Source organism: Pan troglodytes, chromosome 19 (genome assembly GCF_028858775.2).
Source record: "Pan troglodytes isolate AG18354 chromosome 19, NHGRI_mPanTro3-v2.0_pri, whole genome shotgun sequence".
In the NCBI taxonomy this organism is placed as follows: Eukaryota; Metazoa; Chordata; class Mammalia; order Primates; family Hominidae; genus Pan; species Pan troglodytes.
The window spans coordinates 95,477,149-95,501,517 of record NC_072417.2 but is presented as its reverse complement, the minus strand read 5'-3'; the positions used below and the strand labels follow the sequence as shown (position 1 = coordinate 95,501,517).

At 51.3% G+C, this 24,369-nt stretch overlaps 1 protein-coding gene and 1 pseudogene across 15 annotated transcripts in view; one reads left to right on the top strand and one right to left on the bottom strand.

The window, feature by feature from the left end:
- Positions 1 to 24,369, top strand: part of CCDC57 (coiled-coil domain containing 57) — a 114,637-nt gene that overhangs the window by 66,755 nt on the left and 23,513 nt on the right. For 13 of the 15 annotated variants that reach the window (XR_010153405.1, XR_010153406.1, XR_010153403.1 and 10 more), the window contains 3 exons: positions 16,826 to 16,947; positions 21,805 to 21,909; positions 22,494 to 22,710. Coding sequence is in view for 9 of the 15 variants with exons in the window: in XM_063800056.1 (XP_063656126.1) it covers positions 16,826 to 16,947; positions 21,805 to 21,909; positions 22,494 to 22,710 (444 nt within the window). In the remaining 6 variants the exon portion in view is untranslated. Of the gene's footprint in view, positions 1 to 16,825; positions 16,948 to 21,804; positions 21,910 to 22,493; positions 23,569 to 24,369 lie in introns of those variants that run through there. The other 2 variants (XM_063800052.1, XR_010153408.1) reach the window with 2 other exon arrangements.
- On the bottom strand, positions 9,145 to 9,255 carry LOC112206187 (small nucleolar RNA U13; annotated as a pseudogene).

Below are 24,369 nucleotides of genomic sequence, written 5' to 3'. Positions count from 1 at the left end.
CCGGGGGTGCGCCAGGTTCTGGGTGTGTGCCTGGTTCTGGGTGCAGGTCAGGTTCTGAGTGTGAGCCTGGTTCTGGGTGCGGGTCAGGTTCTGGGTGTGTGCCAGGTTCGGGGTGTGCACCAGGTTCTGGGTGTGCGCCTGGTTCTAGGTGCGGGTCATGTTCTGGGTGTGCACCTGGTTCTGGGTGCAGGTCAGATTCTGGGTGTGCGCCTGGTTCTGGGTGTGCGCCTGGTTCTAGGTGCCGGTCAGGTTCTGGGTATGCGCCTGGTTCTAGGTGCAGGTCAGGTTCTGGGTGTGCGCCTGGTTGTGGGTGTGCGCCTGGTTCTAGGTGCGGGTCAGGTTCTGGGTGTGCGCCTGGTTCTGGGTGTGGGTTAGGTTCTGGGTGTGTGCCAGATTCTGGGTGTGCGCCTGGTTCTAGGTGCGGGTCAGGTTCTGGGTGCGCACCTGGTTCTGGGTGCAGGTCAGATTCTGGGTGTGCGCCTGGTTCTGGGTGTGCGCCTGGTTCTAGGTGCAGGTCAGGTTCTGGGTATGCGCCTGGTTCTAGGTGCGGGTCAGGTTCTGGGTGTGTGCCTGGTTCTGGGTGTGCGCCTGGTTCTGGGTATGCACCAGGTTCAGGGTGTGCGCCTGGTTCTGGGTGCGGGTTAGGTTCTGGGTGTGTGCCAGGTTCTGGGTGTGCGCCTGGTTCTAGGTGCGGGTCAGGTTCTGGGTGTGCACCTGGTTCTGGGTGCAGGTCAGATTCTGGGTGTGCGCCTGGTTCTGGGTGTGTGCCACGTTCTAGGTGTGTACCTGGTTCTGGGTGTATGCCTGGTTATGGATGCGGGTCAGGTTCTGGGTGTGTTCCAGGTTCTGGGTATGCGCCTGGTTCTGGGTGTGGGTCAGGTTCTGTGTGTGCACCAGGTTCTGGGTGTGCACCTCGTTCTGGGTGTGCACCTGGTTCTGGGTGCAGGTCAGGTTCTGGGTATGCGCCTGGTTCTGGGTGTGCACCAGGTTCTGGGTGTGCACCTGGTTCTGGGTGCAGGTCAGATTGTGGGTGTGCGCCAGGTTCTGGGTGTGTGCCAGGTTCTAGGTGTGCACCTGGTTCTGGGTGTGTGCCTGGTTCTGGATGCGGGTCAGGTTCTGGGTGTGCACCTGGTTCTGGATGTGCGCCAGGTTCTGGGTGCGTGTCTGGTTCTGGGTGTTCGCCTGGTTCTGGGTGTGCGCCTGGTTCTGGGTGCAGGTCAGATTCTGGGTGTGCGCCTGGTTCTGGGTGCAGGTCAGATTCTGGGTGTGCGCCTGGTTCTGGGTGTGCGCCTGGTCCTAGGTGCGGGTCAGGTTCTGGGTGTGCACCTGGTTCTGGGTGCAGGTGAGATTCTGGGTGTGCGCCTGGTTCTGGGTGTGCGCCTTATTCTAGGTGCGGGTCAGGTTCTGGGTGTGCACCTGGTTCTGGGTGTGCACCTGGTTCTGGGTATGGGTCAGGTTCTGGGTGTGGCCTGGTTCTAGGTGTGCGCCAGGTTCTGGGTGTGCGCCTGGTTCTGGGTGCAGGTCAGGTTCTGGGTGTGCGCCTGGTTCTGGGTGCGGGTCAGATTCTTGGTGCGGGTCAGGTTCTGGGTGCAGGCCAGGTTCTCGGTGTGCGCCTGGTTCTGGGTCCGGGTCAGGTTCTGGGTGTGCACCAGGTTCTGGGTGCGGGTCAGGTTCTGGGCGTGCACCAGGTTCTGAGTGCGCGCCAGGTTCTGAGTGCGTGCCTGGTTCTGGGTGCGGGTCAGGTTCTGGGCGTGCACCAGGTTCTGGGTGCGGGTCAGATTCTGGGTATGTGCCTGGTTCTGGGTGTGCGCCAGGTTCTAGGTGTGCGCCTGGTTCTGGGTGCGGGTCAGGTTCTGGGCGTGCACCAGGTTCTGGGTGCGGGTCAGATTCTGGGTATGTGCCTGGTTCTGGGTGTGCGCCAGGTTCTAGGTGTGCACCTGGTTCTGGGTGTGCACCTGGTTCTGGGTACGGGTCAGGTTATGGGTGTGCACCTGGTTCTGGGTGTTTGCCTGGTTCTGGGTGTGGGTCAGGTTCTGGGTGTGCACCAGGTTCTAGGTGTGCACCAGGTTCTGGGTGCGGGTCAGGTTCTGGGCGTGCACCAGGTTCTGGGTGCGTGCCTGGTTCTGGCTGCGGGTCAGATTCTGGGTGTGTGCCTGGTTCTGGGTGGGCGCCAGGTTCTAGGTGTGCACCTGGTTCTGGGTGTGCACCTGGTTCTGGGTGCGGGTCAGGTTATGGGTGTGCACCTGGTTCTGGGTGTGCGCCTGGTTCTGGATGCGGGTCAGGTTCTGGGTGTGCCCCTGGTTCTGGGTGTGCGCCTGGTTCTGGATGCGGGTCAGGTTCTGGGTGTGCCCCAGGTTCTGGGTACGGGCCTTGTTCTGGGTGTGCGTCAGGTTCTGGGTGTGCACCTGGTTCCGGGTATGCACCAGGTTCAGGGTGTGCGCCTGGTTCTGGGTGCGAGTTAGGTTCTGGGTGTGCACCTGGTTCTGGGTGTGCGCCTGGTTCTAGGTGCGGGTCAGGTTCTGGGTGTGCACCTGGTTCTGGGTGCGGGTCAGATTCTGGGTGTGCGCCTGGTTCTGGGTGTGCGCCTGCTTCTAGGTGCGGGTCAGGTTCTGGGTGTGCACCAGGTTCTGGGTGTGCGCCTGGTTCTGGGTATGCACCGGGTTCAGGGTGTGCGCCTGGTTCTGGGTGCGGGTTAGGTTCTGGGTGTGTGCCAGGTTCTGGGTGTGCGCCTGGTTCTAGGTGCGGGTCAGGTTCTGGGTGTGCACCTGGTTCTGGGTGCAGGTCAGATTCTGGGTGTGCGCCTGGTTGTGGATGTGCACCAGGTTCTAGGTGTGTACCTGGTTCTGGGTGTGTGCCTGGTTATGGATGCGGGTCAGGTTCTGGGTGTGTGCCAGGTTCTGGGTGTGCGCCTGGTTCTGGGTGTGGGTCAGGTTCTGTGTGTGCACCAGGTTCTGGGTGTGCACCTGGTTCTGTGTGTGCACCTGGTTCTGGGTGCAGGTCAGGTTCTGGGTATGCGCCTGGTTCTGGGTGTGCGCCAGGTTCTGGGTGTGCACCTGGTTCTGGGTGCAGGTCAGATTCTGAGTGTGCGCCTGGTTCTGGGTGTGCGCCAGGTTCTAGGTGTGCACCTGGTTCTGGGTGTGTGCCTGGTTCTGGATGCGGGTCAGGTTCTGGGTGTGTGCCAGATTCTGGGTGCAGGTCAGATTCTGGGTGCGGGTCAGGTTCTGGGTGCGGGTCAGGTTCTGGGTGCGGGCCAGGTTCTGGGTGTGCACCTGGTTCTGGGTGCAGGTCAGGTTCTGGGTGTGCACCAGGTTCTAGGTGTGCACCAGGTTCTGGGTGCGAGTCAGGTTCTGGGTGTGCACCAGGTTCTGGGTGCGTGCCTGGTTCTGGCTGCGGGTCAGATTCTGGGTGTGTGCCTGGTTCTGAGTGTGCGCCTGGTTCTGGGTGCGGGTCAGGTTCTGGGTGTGCCCCTGGTTCTGGGTGTGCGCCTGGTTCTGGATGCGGGTCAGGTTCTGGGTGTGCCCCAGGTTCTGGGTACGGGCCTTGTTCTGGGTGTGCGTCAGGTTCTGGGTGTGCACCTGGTTCCGGGTATGCACCAGGTTCAGGGTGTGCGCCTGGTTCTGGGTGCGAGTTAGGTTCTGGGTGTGCACCTGGTTCTGGGTGTGCGCCTGGTTCTAGGTGCGGGTCAGGTTCTGGGTGTGCACCTGGTTCTGGGTGCGGGTCAGATTCTGGGTGTGCGCCTGGTTCTGGGTGTGCGCCTGCTTCTAGGTGCGGGTCAGGTTCTGGGTGTGCACCAGGTTCTGGGTGTGCGCCTGGTTCTGGGTATGCACCGGGTTCAGGGTGTGCGCCTGGTTCTGGGTGCGGGTTAGGTTCTGGGTGTGTGCCAGGTTCTGGGTGTGCGCCTGGTTCTAGGTGCGGGTCAGGTTCTGGGTGTGCACCTGGTTCTGGGTGCAGGTCAGATTCTGGGTGTGCGCCTGGTTGTGGATGTGCACCAGGTTCTAGGTGTGTACCTGGTTCTGGGTGTGTGCCTGGTTATGGATGCGGGTCAGGTTCTGGGTGTGTGCCAGGTTCTGGGTGTGCGCCTGGTTCTGGGTGTGGGTCAGGTTCTGTGTGTGCACCAGGTTCTGGGTGTGCACCTGGTTCTGTGTGTGCACCTGGTTCTGGGTGCAGGTCAGGTTCTGGGTATGCGCCTGGTTCTGGGTGTGCGCCAGGTTCTGGGTGTGCACCTGGTTCTGGGTGCAGGTCAGATTCTGAGTGTGCGCCTGGTTCTGGGTGTGCGCCAGGTTCTAGGTGTGCACCTGGTTCTGGGTGTGTGCCTGGTTCTGGATGCGGGTCAGGTTCTGGGTGTGTGCCAGATTCTGGGTGCAGGTCAGATTCTGGGTGCGGGTCAGGTTCTGGGTGCGGGTCAGGTTCTGGGTGCGGGCCAGGTTCTGGGTGTGCACCTGGTTCTGGGTGCAGGTCAGGTTCTGGGTGTGCACCAGGTTCTAGGTGTGCACCAGGTTCTGGGTGCGAGTCAGGTTCTGGGTGTGCACCAGGTTCTGGGTGCGTGCCTGGTTCTGGCTGCGGGTCAGATTCTGGGTGTGTGCCTGGTTCTGAGTGTGCGCCTGGTTCTGGGTGCGGGTCAGGTTCTGGGTGTGCGCCTGGTTCTGGGTGTGTGCCAGGTTCTGGGTGTGCACCTGGTTCTGGGTGCTGGTCAGGTTCTGGGTGTGCACCTGGTTCTGGGTGCAGGTCAGATTCTGGGTGTGCGCCTGGTTCTGGGTGTGCACCAGGTTCTAGGTGTGCACCTGGTTCTGGGTGTGCACCTGGTTCTGGGTATGGGTCAGGTTCTGGGTGTGGCCTGGTTCTAGGTGTGCGCCAGGTTCTGGGTGTGTGCCTGGTTCTGGGTGCGGGTCAGGTTCTGGGTGTGCACCTGGCCCACCCAGATGGCTGTGGGGGGAGGTGCCGGGGCGTCCCCTGTGCTCTGGTGACACTGGTTCCTGCCAACACCCCATTTAGACTGTGGAGCCAACTCCAGCAGGTGACATGGTGGGCCCCTTCTGAGATAAGGAGCTTCACCTGCCTGCTACAGGGTTCAGGCCGAGACCAGGACGGGGAGTGAGAACAGCCCCACTCAGGGGCCTGCAGGGGGAAGCAGGAGGCAGGTGCTGTGGGACCCTGCCTGCAGGCCCCTCTGCCCACAGAGTGGGCAGTGCCTGGAGCTCACCCTCCCTCTGCGCCTTCCAGAAATCAGCTGCACATGGCATTTCCTTGATCCTGTAGAAAGCTGGGATTCCTTAAAATGTTGTTTCTAGTAAACTTCTTTATGATAGCTAACTTTTTTTTTTTGAGACAGAATCTCTGTTGCCAAGGCTGGAGTGCAGTGGTGCGATCTCGGCTCACTGCAGCCTCCGCCTCCCGGGTTCCAGCGATTCTGTTGCCTCAGCCTCCCAAGTAACTGGTATTACAGGTGCCCGCCACCATGCCCAGCTAATTTTTGTATTTTTAGTAGAAACGGGGTTTCACCATGTTGGCCAGGCTGGTCTCATACTCATGACCTCAAGTGATCTGCCCACCTCAGCCTCCCAAAGTGCTGGGATTACAGGTGTGAGCCACCGCCTGATCACCTGAGGTCAAGAGTTTGAGACCAGGCTGGCCAACATGATGAAACCCCGTCTCTACTAAAAATACAAAAAAAAAAAAATTAGCCAAGTGTTGGGGCACGTGCCTGTAATCCCAGCTACTCGGGCGGCTAAGGCAGGAGAATCTCGAACCCGAGAGGTGGAGTTTGCTGTGAGCCAAGATCAAGCCACTGCACTCCAGCCTGGGCGACGGAGCGAGACTCTGTCTCAAAAGAAAAAAAGAAAAGAAATAAAATTGATTTGGAGGGCCAATCTAAATAGGTAAAAGGATTTCCTGTTTTAAATTTGTGCTTCTTTAATTTTGTGTGTATGTAGGGGGCTTACTGTGGGGCCACTTGTATTTTATCGTCATGTCATTTTCCTGCTGAGTCTTTAATGCATCGGGAAATGATCTAGTGAAAAAGAACAAATTAGGGATCTCGCTTTGTTGTTTCCCAATAGTTGGCAGCTGACTCAATACTCTTTATTAGGCATATATGCATAAATAGTAAAGTATCTATTTACATTTAATTTATTAGTTAAATGACACGTACGTATTTAAAATCTTATAACAATATATTGAGTTGGAAGTAATAACTTTTGCTCACATTTTGTGAAACAGTTGATTGAAGCTCTTCCCAGGCCTGCTCCTTGACCTCGGTTCCCTGTTACCACAGTGGGGTCTTCCAGGAGCCTGGAGAGCAGTTGATCGGACACAAGGCTTTATACTCAGACTCAGGTACAAGGCAGCCCCATCTTTTCTAGGAAAGAGAAAAGGGAAATGGACTTTTATTCAGGGATCTCTGCCCTTTGCTTTGTCAGTTCCTTCAGCAAGAGTCTGTGGGGAGTACACGCTATGTATCTGTAGATGACTTTCTAGAATGATGGTTTAGCTGGAAATAGAATTTTCTGTATGTTGACATTTTTCTACTACTTTTTTTTTTAAAAGAGATGGGGTCTCGCTCTGACACCCAGGCTGGCATGGTGGTGCCATCGTAGCTCACTATAGTCTCTATTTCTTGGGCTGAAGCAATCTTCCTGCCTTAGCCTCCCAAGTAGCTGGGACTACAGATGCATGCCATCATGCCCGGCTCAACTTCTTTTCAAGATAATATTCTTATGTCTTCAGAAAGGTCAGCCATCAGTCTGATCTCAGTGCCTTTGGGGAAGCTGTTTTTGTTTTTGTTTTGTTTTGTTTTTGAGATGGAATCTTGCTGTCTGTTGCCCAGGCTGGAGTGCAGTGACATGATCATGGCCCAGTGCAAACTCCACCTCCCGGGTTCAGCCTAGCTAATTTTTTTTTTTTTTTTTTTTTTTTTTTTTTTTGTATTTTTAGTAGAGACAGGTTTCACCATGTTGGCCAGGCTGGTCTCGAACTCCTGAGCTCAAGCAATCCACCCGCCTTGGCCTCCCGAAGTTCTGGAATTACAGGCGTGGGCCACTGCGCCCGGCCTGGGGAAGCTGTTTTTAGACTTTTCTCCCAATCTGTTAGGTGCTCCTGTTTTACCATTGTTGTGTCTAAGTGTGGATTTGTTTCCCTGAATCCTGCTCAGGAATTAGTATGTTTTTTAAATTTTAGGACCAAATTTTAGGTTGGTTGGCTGGTTGTTTTTCTATTCTTTAAAATTCTCAGCCATTGTTTTTCAAACACTGCTTTCTTCCATTTCTGTCTAATCTCTTCTGGAGATCTTACGGGGCATGTCAGACGTGCTCCCTGACATGTGTGTGTGTGTGGGGGGTGTGTGCACGTGTGGGGTGTGTGTGCATGTGCGTGTGTGTGTAAGAGCACCCCTCCCCCTTTCCAGGGGTTTCCTCAAAGGTCGCTGTCTGGAACCACTGGATGGTTTCAGTATCTTGACCAGAAGTAATTCCCATTCCATCTTTTCTCTTTTTGTTCTTGTGTTTATTTTATTGTTCTTTTCCTGATTTCTTAGATTGAATGTTTCACATTTATTTTTATTCTTTCTTGCTTAGTAATTGCATTTCTTAAGGTGAGAGTTTTCATGAGTATCACTTTGGCCAAGCCCCAGGGGTTTTGAGGGATAGTACTATCAGTGTAATTATTGTCTCTATAGCCTGCCATTGTGGGCTTTTTTTTTTTTTTTGACGGAGTTTCACTCTTGTTGCCATTGTAGAGTGCAATGGCGCGATCTACAACCTCCGCCTCATGGGGTCAAGCAATTCTCCTGCCTCAGCCTTGAGTAGCTGAGACTACAGGCATGTGCCACCACGCCCGGCTAGTTTTGTATTTTTAGTAGAGACGGGGTTTCTCCATGTTGGTCAGGTTGATCTCGAACTCCTGACCTCAGGTGATCCGCCCACCTCGGCCTCCCAAAGTGCTGGGATTACAGGCGTGAGCCATGTACCCAGCCAGTGTGGGCTGTTTTTCTATTTCACCAGCTACTTGTTAAGGGGGAATTTCAGAATTCCTTTGGTTATTTATTAAACCAAATGTGCAGAATACTACTTTTTATTTTATTCTATTTAACAACCATATTAAATATACGTATTGATATTCTTTATAAATTTATTTATGCTCCTCAATTTGAACTGCCAAAAGCCACAAAGTGTTAAAATCCTCCATTGCTCCTGTGATTTTGTCCATTTCTCCTTCTCACCATCATGTTTTATAAACTTCAGTGCTAGGCCGGGCATGGTGGCTCATGCCTATAATCCCAGCACTTTGGGAGGCTGAGGCAGGCAGATCACGAGGTCAGGAGTTCAAGACCAACCTGGCCAACACAGTGAAACCCCCATCTCTACTAAAAATACAAAAATTAGCCGGGCATGGTGTTGCACGCCTATAGTCCCAGCTACTCAGGAGGCTGAGGCAGAAGAATCGCTTGATCCTGGGAGGCAGAGGTTGCAGTGAGCTGAGATCACGCCACTGCACTCCATCCTGGGCGACAAAGCAAGACTCCGTCTCAAGAAAAAAAAAAAAAAAAAAAAAAAACACAACTTCAGTGCTGTGTTACTTAGAGCAGAAATGTTCAGGACAGCTATAGCTCATCCTGGTTCATAATGCAGTGTCCTTTCTGAGCAGAAATGTTCAGGACAGCTATAGCTCATCCCAGTTCATAATGCAGTGTCTTTACTGAGGTTTAACTGTGTCCAGCAATACTTATTTAACTATGCGTTAAAAGATAATTTTCAGAAAGAAGTAAAATGTGGCTCCCAAATATGAAAAATGAGCATTTGTTTAGGATTGTATTCTGTTCATTAAACAATGAGGAAACTGGACAGATGCTGTAACCAGTTCCAAGGAAAGGTCAAAAAAGCACAAATCTGCATGGAGTAAAAGAATCGAGTTTCAGATGGAGGCAGAACTGGTTCTGGTAGAGGGGAGAGGCGGGCAGGGCAGAATCCGCATGCCTATCAGTGGTAAAATCGCAAAGCAGCTCAAATCGCAAAGACAATGAGGGGCTGGACGCAGATAACCCAGCGGAAGTGCAGTAGACAAAGCAGTTTCTACGGAAGCTCGTTTTTTTTCCCTACAGTTTCTCTGCTTTTGATGGAAAGTAATCTCAAAGAAAGGTGTTTTTTCCCCGGGCATCAGACAGGTAATGTGCGGATGTCGGATGTTGTAACAAGGCTTGAGGGAGGCACAGCTCACACGTCTGCATGAAAACCCAATCATCAGGTGGATGAACCACAAAAGGATCAGAAAGGTTGTTCCTGATCTCACAAAATGGAGCTGGTTTGTAGATGGCTTGGTTATTTCCATAGGTGCAGCGAGAGTGCCAATTCACCATCTCTGCATTCTTAAGTTTGCTTTCTTAGAAGTTTCCATAAAGAATTTCAGATTGACTTTTAAAAGCCTCTTTAAAAAATAATTTTAGGGCAGGCGCGGTGGCTCACACCTGTAATCCCAACACTTTGGGAGGCCTAGGCGGGTGGACCACGAGGTCCATCTCTTGCCAACATGGCAAAACCCTGTCTCTACTAAAAATACAAAAATTAGCCAGCCATGGTGGCAGGTGCCTGTAGTCCCAGCTACTCAGGAGGCTGAGGCAGAAGAATCGCTTGAACCAGGGCGGCAGAGGTTGCAGTGAGCCAAGATCATGCCATTGCACTCCAGCCTGGCAACAAGAGCAAGACTCTGTCTCACAAAGAAAAAAAAAATTAGCCGGGCGTGGTGGCATGTGCCTGTCATCCCAGCTACTCAAGAGGCTGAGGCAGGAGAATAGCTTGAACCTGGGAGGCGGAGGTTGCAGTGAGTGGAGATCACACGACTGCACTCCAGCCTGGGTGACAGATCGAGACTCCATCTCAAAAAAAAAAAAATAAATAAATAATAATAAATAATTTAAAATAAAATAAATAAAAGCCTCTTGCTTGCTGTCCTGAGGCTAGAAAACCAAACCAAGAACCCGCCAGATTTCACCTGCCCTATAAATTTGAGCAAATTCCTTTCTTAAGGTTTCCAAACTAGCCCAGGTTCCTGGGCCTGCCAGGCAATGCCCTCCAGATGCACCTGCCATCCTACAAGCCAGGCGCTGTGCCGGGTTCTCCTTGGAGGGCTTCGTGGATGTGAGCTCTGTAACATCACTGTGGTTCCTTACAAGTGGCTGGTGGTGACTGACTAAATGGGCGTCTTCTCAGATTTGGCCTTCCATGCAGGGCCTTGGTTACACAAGAAGTATTTCCAATTCCAGTCCTGGTAAAAAACAAAGATTCTCATTGAAACTATGCAAATAACTATATTACTTTGAAAGTAAGAGTACTCAACAAGTTTCTGAATTCTGGAGGACTCAGGCTGGGAGAGTAAGATATCACTGGCCGGGCACGGTGGCTCACACCTGTAATCCCGGCACTTTGGGAGGCTGAGGCCGATGGATCACCTGAGGTCAGGAGTTTGAGACCAGCCTGACCAGCATGGTGAAACTCCATCTCTACTAAAAATACAAAAATTGGCCGGGCGTGGTGGCTCATGCCTGTAATCCCAGCACTTTGGGAGGCCGAGGCAGGCAGATCATGAGGTCAGGACATTGAGACCACCATGGCTAACATGGTGAAACCCCGTCTCTACTAAAAATACAAAAAAATTAGCTGGGCGTGGTGGCGGGCATCTGTAGTCCCAGCTACTCGGGAGGCTGATGGAGGAGAATGGCGTGAACTGGGGAGGCGGAGCTTGCAGTGAGCCGAGATCCCGCCACTGCACTCCAGCCTGGGCGACAGAGCGTGACTCTGTCTCAAAACAAACAAACAAAAAAAAACAAGGTATCACTTACAAATGTTCTGTTTTGATTCACAAAAGCAGAGACTACAAAATTTGTGTGGACTGTACGCTTCAGAGGAAAGAGGAAGAGTTCTCTATATATCCAGAAAGTAGAACATTAAAAAGACATCAGCCGTATCCTTATCAAAAGCTGTCATCCTCCACCATCGTGTGAGGTCCGTTCTTGTTCCACTCCATCTTGGTTCTTGGTCTCAACCATCCTCTGCTTCTCGACTAGAGACTCAGTCCTGGGATGGGCTCAGTGTCATCTAAATGCCGCCATTAGAAGCCTGTGCCCATGGTGCCTGCCCAGTCCTTTTCCCAGGCTCTGAGACAGTCCCTGTTCAAGATGAAGCACTCTGAGCTTTCTGAGCTTTCTGGGGAGCATCAGAGTAACACAAAAATCGTGGATGGGGCTGGGCGTGGTGGCTCACGCCTGTAATCCCAGCACTTTGGGAGAATGAGGGAGGTGGATCACCTGGGGTCAGGAATTCCAGATCAGCCTGGTCAACATGGCAAAGCACCATCTCTACTAAAAATACAAAAATTAGCTGGGTGTGGTGGTGGGCACCTGTAATCCCAGCTACTCGGGAGGCTGAGGCACGAGAATTGCTTGAACCCAGGAGGCGGAGGTTGCAGTGAGCCGAGATCCCACCACTGCACTCCAGCCTGGGTCAGGAGTCTTCTTTGAGACTTCGTCTCAAAAAATAAAAATAAAAAAACTGTGGATGACAAAAGACTGCACATGGCCATGGTGAATTTACCACTGCCACTTTTCAAAGTGAAAGGTCTGTTCATAGCAAGAATAATGCAACTGAGAAGGAACATTTGCTTGTCCTGTAGACATCTGGAAACAGAGTCCAAAAAAGAGTTCTAGACAAAGTTAATCCAAGACGTTGACGCTGTTTTCAAAGATTCCAGAAACAGAATATCTGATTTCTAAAACTGGATGAGCATGATTTTTACAGAGGAAATTATTTACAGATAAGTATGAAGCTGACTATTCCATGACTATACCAAGAATATCCAGTGGAGAGGCAAAAAGTGTGGGGCAGGCGGTGGCCGTCTGCCTAGTAACACAGCCCCAGAGTGAGTGACGGTCGCCCTGCTACAAACTCTGGGCATCAGAGATGCACAGCTCACGTTAAAGTAAGGTGACACCTAAGTTAACGTAACGGCAGTGACGGGGTTTATGCCTGCTAGCTCTGGACTGCTGCCGGCTGACAGCATCTGGCAAATGGCTTCGGGACTCTAATGAAGAGAAGCGCCGTGGGCACCCGGGACGTCTCCGTGCAGCACAGCACACAGTTCCTCAGTGCCTCAGACGAACGAGTTACCTAACACACACAGCCCGGGGCAGGCCACGCATCTCTTCCGACCCGGGGCAGGCCACGCGTCTCTTCCGACCCGGGGCAGGCCACGCGTCTCTTCCGACTCGGCAGTCTTCCCATGGCACTCATCAATCCTAACACATCAAAGAAACCTAATCATTTCCTTAACATCTTTTTTCTTTTTACTTTTTTTTTTGGATAGAGACCTCTGTCATGCAGGCTGGAGGGCAGTGGTGTGATCACAGCTCACTGCAGCCTTGACCTCCTTGGCTCAAGAGAGCCTCCCGTCTCGGCCAGGTGCGGTGGCTCATGCCTGTAATCCCAGCACTTTGGGAGGCTGAGGCAGGTAGATCACGAGGTCAGGAGATCGAGACCATCCTGGCTAACAGGGTGAAACCCTGTCTCTACTAAAAATACAAAAAATTAGCCGGGCGTGGTGGTGGGCGCCTGTAGTCCCAGCTACTCGGGAGGCTGAGGCAGGAGAGTGGCGTGAACCCGGGAGGCGGAGCTTGCAGTGAGCCGAGATTGTACCACTGCACTGTAGCCTGGGTGACAGAGCGAGACTCCATCTCAAAAAAAAAAAAAAAGAGATCCTCCTGCCTCAGCCTCCCAAGTAGCTGGGACCACAAGCGCGTGCCACCACACCCCACCTTGTACCTAATTATTTCAAATACCTCTCTTTTTATAAGAAAAAAATTTTGTGATTTTCCAGGGAACTTCTAGGACATCTCATAGATCATTTTAAATATAAAAGGTCTCCTGGGGCTGGGCACAGTGGCTCACACCTGTAATCCCAGCACTTTGGGAGGCCGAGGCGTGTGGATCACGAGGTCAAGAGATCAAGACCATCCTGGCCAACATGGTGAAACCACGTGTCTACTAAAAATACAAAAATTAGCCAGGCGTGGTGGCAGGTGCCTGTAATCCCAGCTACCCAGGAGGCTGAGGAAGGAGAATCGCTTGAACCAGGAAGTCAGAGATTGCAGTGAGCCGAGATTGCGCCACTGCACTCCAGCCTGGCGACACAGCGAGACTCTATCTCAAAAAAAAAAAAGAAAAGTCTCCTGAAAGCTTTATTTTATTTGACATTTAGAATTCAATTTTGAGAAGGAAAAAAAAAATAAGATGTCAGGAGATTTGAACATTAAGACTCATGGGTACCTGAGAAATAATATTTAGCTACCCACGTGAAAGTGACCAAATGCTTAAACATAGGAGAGAACAGTTATAGAGAAACTTAGCTCTTTCATAAGCATGGGAAGCTTTGTTTTCTGAAACCATCAAGACATAATAAGTCAACAAAAAGCACGGAAAATTACCCTGGTAAGACAGCACCTTTGCTGTCTGAACAGATTACATAGAAAGTAAAGAATAACCCTTCATAGTTTAGGGGAAGTCAATAAATAGTAAACGAAGGAAGGCCGGGTGCAGTGGCTCACGCCGGTAATCCCAGCACTTCGGGAGCCCGAGGTGGGCGGATCATAGGAGGCTTGCAGGAGTTCAAGACCAGCCTGGCCAACACGGTGAAACCCCTTGTCTACTAAAAATACAAAAATTAGCCGGGCATGGTGGCAGGTGCCTGTAATCCAAGCTACTGAAATGGCTGAGGTGGGAGAATTGCTTGAACCTGGGAAGCGGAGGTTGCAGTGAGCCAAGATCACACCACTGCACTCCAGCCTGGATGACAGAGCAAGACTCTGTCTCAAAAAAAAAAAAAAAAAAAAAAAAAGTACACCAAGGAAACAAGCCCTTCAAAATTGGGCTAACTTTGCGAAGATTTTAACACATTTCATAGCTTTTTTAAAAACTAGCTTTCTTTCAACCAAGTAAGGATTGAGAAAACAAGACCTAGCTTTCAGCTGGGTGCAGTGGCTCATGCCTCTAATCCCAGCCCTTTGGGAGGCCAAGGGAGGAGGATCACTTGAGGCTAGGAGTTTGAGACTAACCTGGGCAGAATAGTGACACCCTGTCTCTACTAAAAAACAAAAAACTTAGCTGGCTGTGGTCCCAGCTACTTGGGAGGCTGAGGTGGGAGGATCGCTTGAGCCCAGGAGGTGGAGGCTGCAGTGAGCCGTGATTGCACCACTGCGCTCCAGCCTGGGTGACAGAGCAAGACCCTGTCTCAAAAAAACTAGCTTTCTTTTTTTTTTTTTTTTAACTTTGGTACTATACATATAAAATGTACTGTTGAAAGCTCATGAAGTATACAAAGTATACAGTTCAGTGCATTAAGCACATCAAGAATGTTGTGCGAGCATCATCATTTGTTCCAGAATTCCTTTCACTTCAGAGGAAACCCCACACTCATTCGCAGTTGCTTCCTGTCCCCCGCCCAGCACCCACTTTCTGCCTCCATGCCTTTGCCTGTTCTGGACATTTCACTTCAGCAGGATCCTACAGGATGTGTCCCTTTGTGCCTGGCTTCTTTCCCTCTGTGTCCTGTTTCAGGGTCCCTCGTGCTGGGGCGTCTGCACTTCATTCCTTTCCATGGGAAGAGCTCTTTGCTGGTGGACAGGCCACTGTAGGCATTTGTCCATCAGTTTGATGGACATTTGGATGGTTTCCGCCTTTGGGCTATTGTGAATAATATTGCTGTGAACATTCAGTTCTCTTGGATGCCTCCCTAGAAGTGGCCTTGCTGGGTCATGTGGGAATTCTGTGTCTAACCTGGTAAGGAGCCACCAAACCGCCTCCCATGCCCACCAGCTGTGCACGAAGGTTCTGATTTCTCCACATCTGCACCAGCACTTGCTATTTTCTGTTGGGTTTTTTTTAATTAAGAATACTTTTATTGCATATCTTTAAAAACTTTATTTTTTTACATTAAAAAAAATTTCTTTTAAAAATAGAGGTGGGATCTCATTGTGTTGCCCACGCCAGTATCCAACGCCTGGCATCAAGGATCCCCCCACCCGGCCTCCCAGTGTGCTGGGGTTACAGGTGTGAGCCACCGCACCCGGCTGTTTTCTATCCTGTTGATCCCAGCCAGCCTAGTGGGTGTGAGGCGGGATCCCATAGTGGGCTTGATTTTACATTCTCCTGGTGACCAATGGTGTTGAGTGTCTTCAGGAGGTTTTTGCCCACACGTGCATCTTCTGACTTCATGGCTTTTAAATTCAGGTGTTTATAAACCAAGGGAAACACGTTCATTTCCAAGTGTCATCTTTGGGTTCTTTTATTGCCTGGAAGAAACTGATGCTTTACTTGAGGGCCCATCTCGGGATGTCCACAGGGCAGAGCTAATCCTGCGATGCTCCTCAGCTGTTGATCATAAGCAATATGTTCATCATGGCTAACTTCAAGTTAATTGATAAAAACGCTTTAAAATTCTTCTGTTTTGACCAGGCACATGGCTCACGCCTGTAATCCCAGCGCTTTGGGAGGCCGAGGCGGGCGGATCACCTGAGGTCGGGAATTCGAGACCAGCCTGACCAACATGGAGAAACCCCGTCTCTACTAAAAATACAAAATTAGCTGGGCGTGGTGGCTCACGCCTGTAATCCCAGCACTTTGGGAGGCCGAGGCGGGTGGATCACCTGAGGTCGGGAATTCGAGACCAGCCTGACCAACATGGAGAAACCCCGTCTCTACTAAAAATACAAAATTAGCCAGGCGTGGTGGCTCACGCCTGTAATCCCAGCACTTTGGGAGGCCAAGGCGGGTGGATCGCTTGAACCCAGGAGGTGGAGGTTGTGGGGGTGTCGAGATCGCGCCACTGCACTCCAGCCTGGGGGACAAGAGCGAAACTCCGTCTCAAAAAAAAAAAAATGTCTGTTTCAATTTCCAATATGTGAAATGTCAACAATTATAAACACCTTCCAAAAACCTTGTTGGAATCCTCAGTGAGTTTAACGAAACTGATTTGTAATCCTGGGAAATGTTATTTCAGTAATTATGTCTTCTGATGTGTCTGCTTAGAGAAGGAGCAGATCTTTACATAACATAACATGAATGGAATTGATGAAAGGATCTCGTTTGATATGGGGTCATTTCTAAGTAAGCTAGCATGCCGAAGCTTTGAGTAGAACCATCATTTTTAAGTTGTTATACTTAAGCTTTTGCTTCTTTTTGTTTGTTTGTTTGCTTGCTTTTTGAGATGGAGTCACCCAGGATGGAGTGCAGTGGCACGATCTCGGCTCGCTGCAACCTCTGCCTCCCGGGTTCAAGCAATTCTTCTGCCTCAGCCTCCCGAGTAGCTGGGATTACAGGTGCCCACCACCACGCCCAGCTAATTTTTGTATTTTTAGTAGAGACGGGGTTTCACCATGTTGGCCAGGCTGATCTCGAACTCCTGGCCTCAAGTGAGCAACCTGCCTCAGCCTCCCAAAGTGCTGGGATTACAGACGTGAGCCTCCGCACCTGGCAAGTTTTTGCTTCTTCTTTGTGCCTGCCACAGAAAGGGCGTCTGGGTGCTTCTGTTAGCGAATGTGCTTGCTGCCCCCGCTGTGAGGACGGCAAGGGCTGTGTGTGGCAGGGGCGTGGCATTGTGTGTGCAAGAGCTCTACCGAAATGCTGTGTGTCACAGTTCACTGTTGTCCCGCCCTCCCCAAGTTCTCGATGTAATGGAAGTTACTTTGGTTTTGAAAAGGAACATGCTGTTCTTTCTGAGTGTTTGCACTCAGCACAAGAGGAATCCAGAAGTGATGCACAGAGAACAAACTCTGTCCCCATCCCATTCCCAGGGTGGCTGTTGCACCACGCCCTCCCTCCTGCCCCTGAGGCCCGGAAGCCAGGCGAGGAGCCCAGGAGGCCTTTGGATCGCAGCCCACCTTTGGGACAGGTGCAGCCCCATTTTACAGCTCAGGTAATACCCCTTCATCTAAGACATGCATTTTTAAAAATATTTCCCTAATTGTGTCGTTTTCATTACAGAAACTTCAGATTACAATAAACACAACATAAAAAGCCTCCAATTTTCAGGATCCAGATATAGTTATTAGTAACATTTCAATGTGTTTTCTGCTGGGTTTTTGTTTTGTTTTGGTTTGGTTTTGGTTTTCATTTGTTTGTTTGTTTGTTTTTTGAGACAGAGTCTTGCTCTGTTGCCCAGGCTTGAGTGCAGTGGTGCAATCTTGGCTCACTACAACCTCCCCCTCCCGGGTTCAAGCAATTCTCCTGGGTCAGCCTTCTGAGTTGCTGGGATTACAGGCATGCACCAACACGCCTGACTAATTTTTGTACTTTTAGTAGAGATGGGGTTTTACCATATTGGCCAGCCTGGTTTCAAACTCCTGACCTCAGGTGATCCACCCGCCTCTGCCTCCCAAAGTGCTGGGATTACAGGCATGAACCACCGTGCCCAGCCCCCATTTTTTTTTTATTTTTTCATTACAAATTGTATCATGTATATGTTTTACTATAGCTTTGCATATCTGGGTACTATTTTTTTAATCTGGTATGATAAGTGAAAAAAAACCCAAAAACTTCTATCTTTTTTTTTTTTTTTTTTTTTTTTGAGACAGGGCCTGGCTCTGTCACCCAGAACCCAAAAACTTCTCTTTTTTTTTTTCCTTTGAGACAGGGCCTGGCTCTGTCCCCCAGGCTGGAGTGCAGTGGTGCAATCACAGCTCACTGCAGCCTCGACTTCCTAGGCTCAAGTGATCCTCCCACCTCAGCCTTCCAAGTAGCTGGGACCACAGGTGTGCACCACCATGCCTAATGGCTAATTTTTGTATAAATGGAGTTTTGCCATGTTGCCCAGGCTGGTCTTGAACTCCTGGGCTCAAGCGATCTGCCCACCATGGCCTCTCAAAGTACTGGGATTATGGGCATGAGTCAGTGCACCCAGCCACAACTTGTATCTTTAAAAAGATAGCAAGATGGCCAGGTGCGGTGGCTCACGCCTATAATCCCAGCACTTTGGGAGGCCGAGGCGGGTGGATCATGAGGTCAAAAGTTTGAGACCGGCCTGACCAACATGGTGAAACCCCGTCTCTACTAAAAATACAAAAATTAGTCGGGCATGGTGGCACTCGCCTGTAATGCCAGCTACTGGGGAGGCTGAGGCAGGAGAATTGCTTGAACCCAGGAGGCAGAGGCTGCAGTGAGCCGAGATGGCACCACTACACTCCAGCCTGGGCGACAGAGCAAGACTCCGTCTCAAAAAAAAAAAAAAAAAAGCAAGGCTGTCTCTACAGAAAGATAAATATAAAAATAAATTACCCATGTGTGGTGGTGCACACCTTGTAACCCCAGACTCAGGAGGTTGAGGTGAGAGAACTGCTTGAGCCCAGGAGTTCAAGACCCGCCAGAGCAACACAGCGAGACCCTGTCTCTACCAAAAAACAAAGAAAGAAGGAAATTTCTTATATCCTTAGTGACATTAAATGCTTCAATCTATTTATTGGCCATTTATAGTTCTTCTTCTGTGGGTGATTTATGTGTGTTCCTTGCTAATTTTCCGTAACCTCAGAGCCAGTCCCGAATTCCCACTGCATCTGGCTCTTGTGTTTTCATCCTTTAACCCAGAACACTCCCTCCGCCTTTCCGTGTCTTTTTGAAAAGTCAGGCAGTGTTTTGTAGACTGTGGATCTGTCTCATGTTGCAGCCTTGAGAAGTTCAGCTTCTGCATTGATTTTGGGGTTTTCTGCACAGTTCCAATGAGTTGTCTGTTCCTGAAATGGTACTATACCGCTTTAAATACTGTGGCTTTGTGACCTATTTTAATATCTGTTAGAGCAAGCTTGACCTTATTTCTGTTCCTTTACAAAATTTTCTTGGCTATCCTTTCTTATTTATTCTTTTTTTTTTTTTTTTTTTTTTGAGACACAGTCTCGCTCTGTCACCCAAGGCTGGAGTGCAGTGGCGTAATTTGGGCTCACCGCAACCTCCGCCTCCCGGGTTCACGCCATTCTCCTGCCTCAGCCTCCCAAGTAGCTAGGATTACAGGCGCCCGCCAGCATGCCTGGCCTTAATTTTTGTATTTTTTGTAGAGATAGGGTTTTGCCATGTTGCCCAGGCTGGCCTTGAATTCCTGAACTCAAGTGATCCTCCTGCCTCAGCCTCCCAAAGTGCTGGGATTACAGGCATAAGAAATAACTCTTAAAACTGAGAAAAGAAAACTCTATGGAGCCAAGACTGCTTTGTGTTTCCTTTTTTATTTCTTTTTAAAATTTATTTATTTATATTTGAGACAGGGTCTTGCTCTGTCGCCCAGGCTGGAGTGCAGTGGCACAGTCTCGGCTTATTGCAACGTCTGTCTCCTAGGCTCAAGTGATCTTTCCACCTCAGCCTCCCAAGTAGCTGGGACTACAGGCACGCACCACCATGCCTGGCTAATTTTTGTTTGTTTGTTTGTTTTTTAATAGAGACAGGGTTTCACCGTGTCACTCAGGCTGGTCTCAAACTCCTGACCTCAAGTAATCCACCTGTCTCAGCCTCCCAAAGTGCTGGGATTACAGGCATGAGCTAACACACCTGGCCTAAATTTATTTTTCTTTTAAAAAAAATGTGGCCAATATTTGGGCCCAGTGGCTCATGCCTGTAATCCCAGCACTTTGGGAGGCCGAGACGGGTGGATCACCTGAGGTCAGGAGTTCGAGACCAGCCTGGGCAACATGGCAAAACCTCATCTCTACCAACAATATAAAAAATTAGCCAGGCGTGGTGGCAGGCGCCTGTAATCCCAGCTACTCGGGAGGCTGAGCCAGGAGAATCACTTGAACCCGGGAGGCAGAGGTTGCAGTGAGTTGAGATAGTGCCATTGCGCTCCAGCCTGGGTGACAGAGTGAGATTCCGTCCCCCACCCCCCGCCCCAAAAAAAGGGGCTGGGCGTGGTGGCTCACACCAGTGATCCCAGCCACTTTGGGAGGCTGAGGCGGGCAGATCACCTGAGGTCAGGAGTTCGAGACCAGCCTGGCCAACATGACAAAACCCCATCTCTACTAAAAATACAAAAATTAGCCAGTTGTGGTGGTAGGCACCTATAATCCCAGCTACTCGGGAGGCTGAGGCAGGAGAATCGCTTGAACCCAGGAGGCGGAGGTTGCAGTGAGCTGAGATCACGCCACTGCACTCCAGCCTGGGCGACAGAGCGAGACTCTGTCTCAAAAAAAAATGTTTTGAGACAGGGTCTCTGCTCCCCAGGCTGGAGTGCCATGATGACATCACAGCTCACTGCAGCCTGGACCTCCCAGGCTCACATTATCTTCCCACCTCAGCCTCCGTAGTAGCTGGGACCACAGGTGTGCGCCATCACACCTGTCTAATTCTTAAATTTTTTTTGTACAGATAGGGGGTCTCAATATGTTACCCAGGCTGATCTTAAACTCCTGGAGTCAAGGGATTCTTTCACCTCGGCCTCCCGAAGTGCTAGGATTACAGGTGTGAGCTACCGTGCCCAGCCTAATTTTTTATTTATTTATTTTTTGAGACAGAGTTTTGCTCTGTTGCCCAGGCTGGAGTGCAGTGGTGTGATCCAGGCTCACTGGAACCTAGAACTCTGGGCTCCAGTGATCCTCCTGCCTCAGCCTCCCAAGGGGTTCCTCTTTATTTTTAATAGTAAATGGTGCCATATGAGAAGAAATAAGATACAAATACAGAAAAGAACTCCTACAGATCAATAAGAAAAAGACAAATCACCCTGTGACAAACAGGCAAAGGGTCTGATCAGAAGGCACCGGGGACGAAGCCCGGGGGGCAGCAAGTATCAGGCTGTGCCCGTGATCACTGGCATCAGGGACCTTACATCAGACCTCATGCATGTGCATTCCTCGGGTGAACAGGCAAACGTTGGTAAACGTGGGCCGAGTACACTCTGCATCCACCGTTGTGGGCACACTCATGGTGTGCCTGGGAAGGGGCAGGGCTGGGCTCGTTCCACAGCCTCCTTGCAGGCCATCTATTGTCCATGGCTCTGTACAGGTCCCACTGCTTTGAATTTCCCTTTCTGTTTTCCTCCACGTTTCCTTTCCATGTTCTTAGGGTTTGCTCCCTAGTGCCCTCTTTTGGCTTCCTTTCCACAGTCTTCCCTCCAGAAGGGGGGAGATATCAGGCATGGGGCGGGCAGAGGCACCAGTGATAGGTTCAAGAAGTAGGATCAGGTCAGGCGTGGTGGCTCACACCTGTGATCCCAGCACTTTGGGAGGCCAAGGCGGGCGGATCACCTGAGGTCAGGTGTTCAAGACCAGCCTGGCTAATATGGTGAAACCCTGTCTATACTAAAAAAAATATAAAAACTAGCTGGGCATGGTGGTGGGTGCCTGTCATCCCAGCTACTTGGGAGGCTGAGACAGGAGAATCACTTGAACCCAGGAGGCGGAGGTTGCAGTGAGCCGAGATCACGCCACTGTACTCCAGCCTGGGAGACAGAGCGAGACTCCGTCTCAAAAAAAAAAAAAAAAAAGCAGGATCGGCCAGGTGGTGTCACTGGGGGCCACTCGTGTCCATCTTGGGCCAGGGGGCTCTCACCCCAGGCAGGCCATGCATAGGCTGCCCTGGCCTTGCAGAGGAGGCTCCTGGGAATGAATGACTGGGGAAGCCTGCTCCATTCCTCCTGTCTGGGAAACAGGTCCCTTCAGTCCGGGCTGTCACCAAATGATGTGAGTCTTTAATACCAGAAATGTGGGAAGGCATTTCTTCCCAATCTTGTGGGAAAACTCACTGACATGCACCATCAGTACATGTGAATACCAGAGTCCTCTCATTTAAATCCCCATGGCAGGACGCCAAGAGTGCCAAGGATGAGGCTCCTTCCAGACACTTGGGAAAGCACCAGCCCCGCTCAGCACAGGTGGGCAGCAGACTTGACGCCCTGCAAGGCCCGAAGGTGAGAGTGGCGGCGCCCGAGCAAGTGCAGCTGTGTGGGGTGTGGCCAGCAGGGAAGCCGGGGCCTGGGTGCTCTGGGCCTCTCGGAGGGGCCTTCGCTCTGCATGCCTGCCTTTGTGCCGTCATCAGGGACTGCTCACAATGGCAGGGTGAGCTGCAGAGCGTTTGCCGGGTGGTTCCACAAGGGTGGTAAGGGTGTTGGGAGGGCCCCGGGACCCCTAAAGCACATGGGGCCCACGCTGGCCTTTCCTTTCTGTGCCCCTCAGGGTATCTGCCCTGCATTTCAGCTCATTCCCCATCGAAACGAAACAGCCTCTGCCCTGGACATGTTTTGTCATTTAAGTGTTGAGACGAGCACTGAGATTCAGGCCCTGCCCACACTCAGCGTTCCCAGCGCTGAGACTCGCTCCCCGGATGCATCCCTGTCTGCAGCTGCCTCTCCTGGGTGATCCTGGGAGCATCTGCCTGGGCCTTTAAGCCAGGCCCACTGTCGCCTTCCTGCTCCGAGGGGAGTGGTTGGGGGGAGTCCTGTGGCTTCCTCTGGGTTGGAGAGGGTGGCTTTCAAGACGATGATGTCTTTTCTAGACACAACACAGCATCCACACGGTGACCTGTAAATCACCGCGGCAGAAAGAAGACAGGTCCCCAAAGCCACCCCAGGCTCCCGAGCACCCTGAGGAGCATGGTCGCCAATCCCACAGCTCCTCCTCCTTTGCCAGTGGCACCCTGCAGGACACATGGAGGTTGCTAGACCTGGGATCCAGCCCTTCTGGTGTCACCTCCCAGGGTAACTCAGCTCCAGGTAGGAGACTGCCCTCCCCAGGAGCTGCCCACAGCTGGCAGCTGGCGAGGGCCACCCTCTCCGAGGGGCATGTGGAGAGTCAGCACCCTGCGTGCCTCCTGCACCCTGAAATCCCTGCACTTTGGTTGAGTAATGCATGGAGTCTCCTTACCTCTCATTTGGCACCTGAGTGTTTCCCGGGTTATGGTGCAAAGCCCTGAAGGGCAGAAACCATGCCATTTCCTAGCGCAGTACTGTACACCCGGGCGCACGCTGACTTAGAATAGAGCACTGTACACCCGGGCGCAGGCTGACTTAGAATGGAGCACTGTACACCCGGGCGCAGGCTGACTTAGAATGGAGCCCAGGTGAAACGCGTGGGCATTGGTGCACTTTAGACGGCCCTGCTCCTGGGGAAGAGCCAGGTCGACCCCAGCGATGCTCCCGGGGAAGAGCCAGGCCGACCCCAGTGATGCTCAGCCTCACGGGCCAGACAAGTGTCAGCCGCATCCTCATCCTCGTCCTGCTTTGCTGCGCGGACATTGCCCCCCTGAGGCTCTTCTCTGCACCTAAGTCATAGGCCTGGTAAACTCAGCAGGTCACAGTGCCAGCTCCTGCTACTGGTCTCAGGAAGTTTTCAGAAAAGTCTGTTTGAAGGGTGCACCTTGTGGGGACTGCATGGGTCTGTGATGTAGCGAGAAGGGTGGAGGGAAACAGATGCTGCTTCGAGGCAGCTGGAGTTGCGGGACGTGTGATGTGGTTGGGGCGGGAGCGTGCGTCCTTCCTGTGTGCCTGCATGGAGGGCGTCCCCTTCTTACCTTACAGCTTCTGTCTTCCGTCATGAGGGTGTGCCTCATTCATTTAATCATTCTCTCCTTCATGCGCATTTTAGGCTATTTCCAGTCCTTTACCGTCACAGATACTGTTAGAATAGTAACCTTACAGGCTGCAGTGTGTGTGAAAACACACGTGTACGTGCCCCAGGGGCTTGCTTAGTCAAGGCTGCCCGCATGCCACGTGTGGTGGACAGCATCGCCTCAGCCTCCGCCGCCCACCCAGAGGCTGCTCCCAGCAGCAGTGTCTGAGAGTCCTGTAGCCACACGGAACTTTTGCCGGTGGCAGCGGGATTGGCATCAGCGCCTCTGCTGGGAGGTCGTGCATCTTCGTGTGTGTTTAGGAGCCACTTCCTTTCCCTGTTCTTCAGTTATCTGCCCATTTGTATATTAGATTGTGGTCTTTCTTATTGATTTGTAGCAGCTCATTATATGTGATAGAAATTAGGCCTTTTTGGTGACAACAATTTAAATGTTTTCTCCCAGTTCTTCATGTTTTTAAATGTTTATTATGGTGTTTTTTATGTTCATATTTTTTATTTTTATGTAATTTAATGTCCTTGTTTTTTATCTTGTCTGTTTTTTTTTTTTTCCTTTGAGATGGAGTTTTGCTCTTGTTGCTCGGGCTGGAGTGCAATGGTGCGATCTCAGCTCACTGCAAGCTCCACCTCCCGGGTTCAAATGATTCTCCTGCCTCAGCCTCCCCAGTAGCTGGAGCTACAGGCACCCGCCACCACTCGAGGCTAATTTTGTATTTTTAGTAGAGACAGGGTTTCACAATGCTGGCCTGGCTGGTCTCGAACTCCTGACCTCAGTTGATCCACCCACCTCGGCCTCCCAGAGTGCT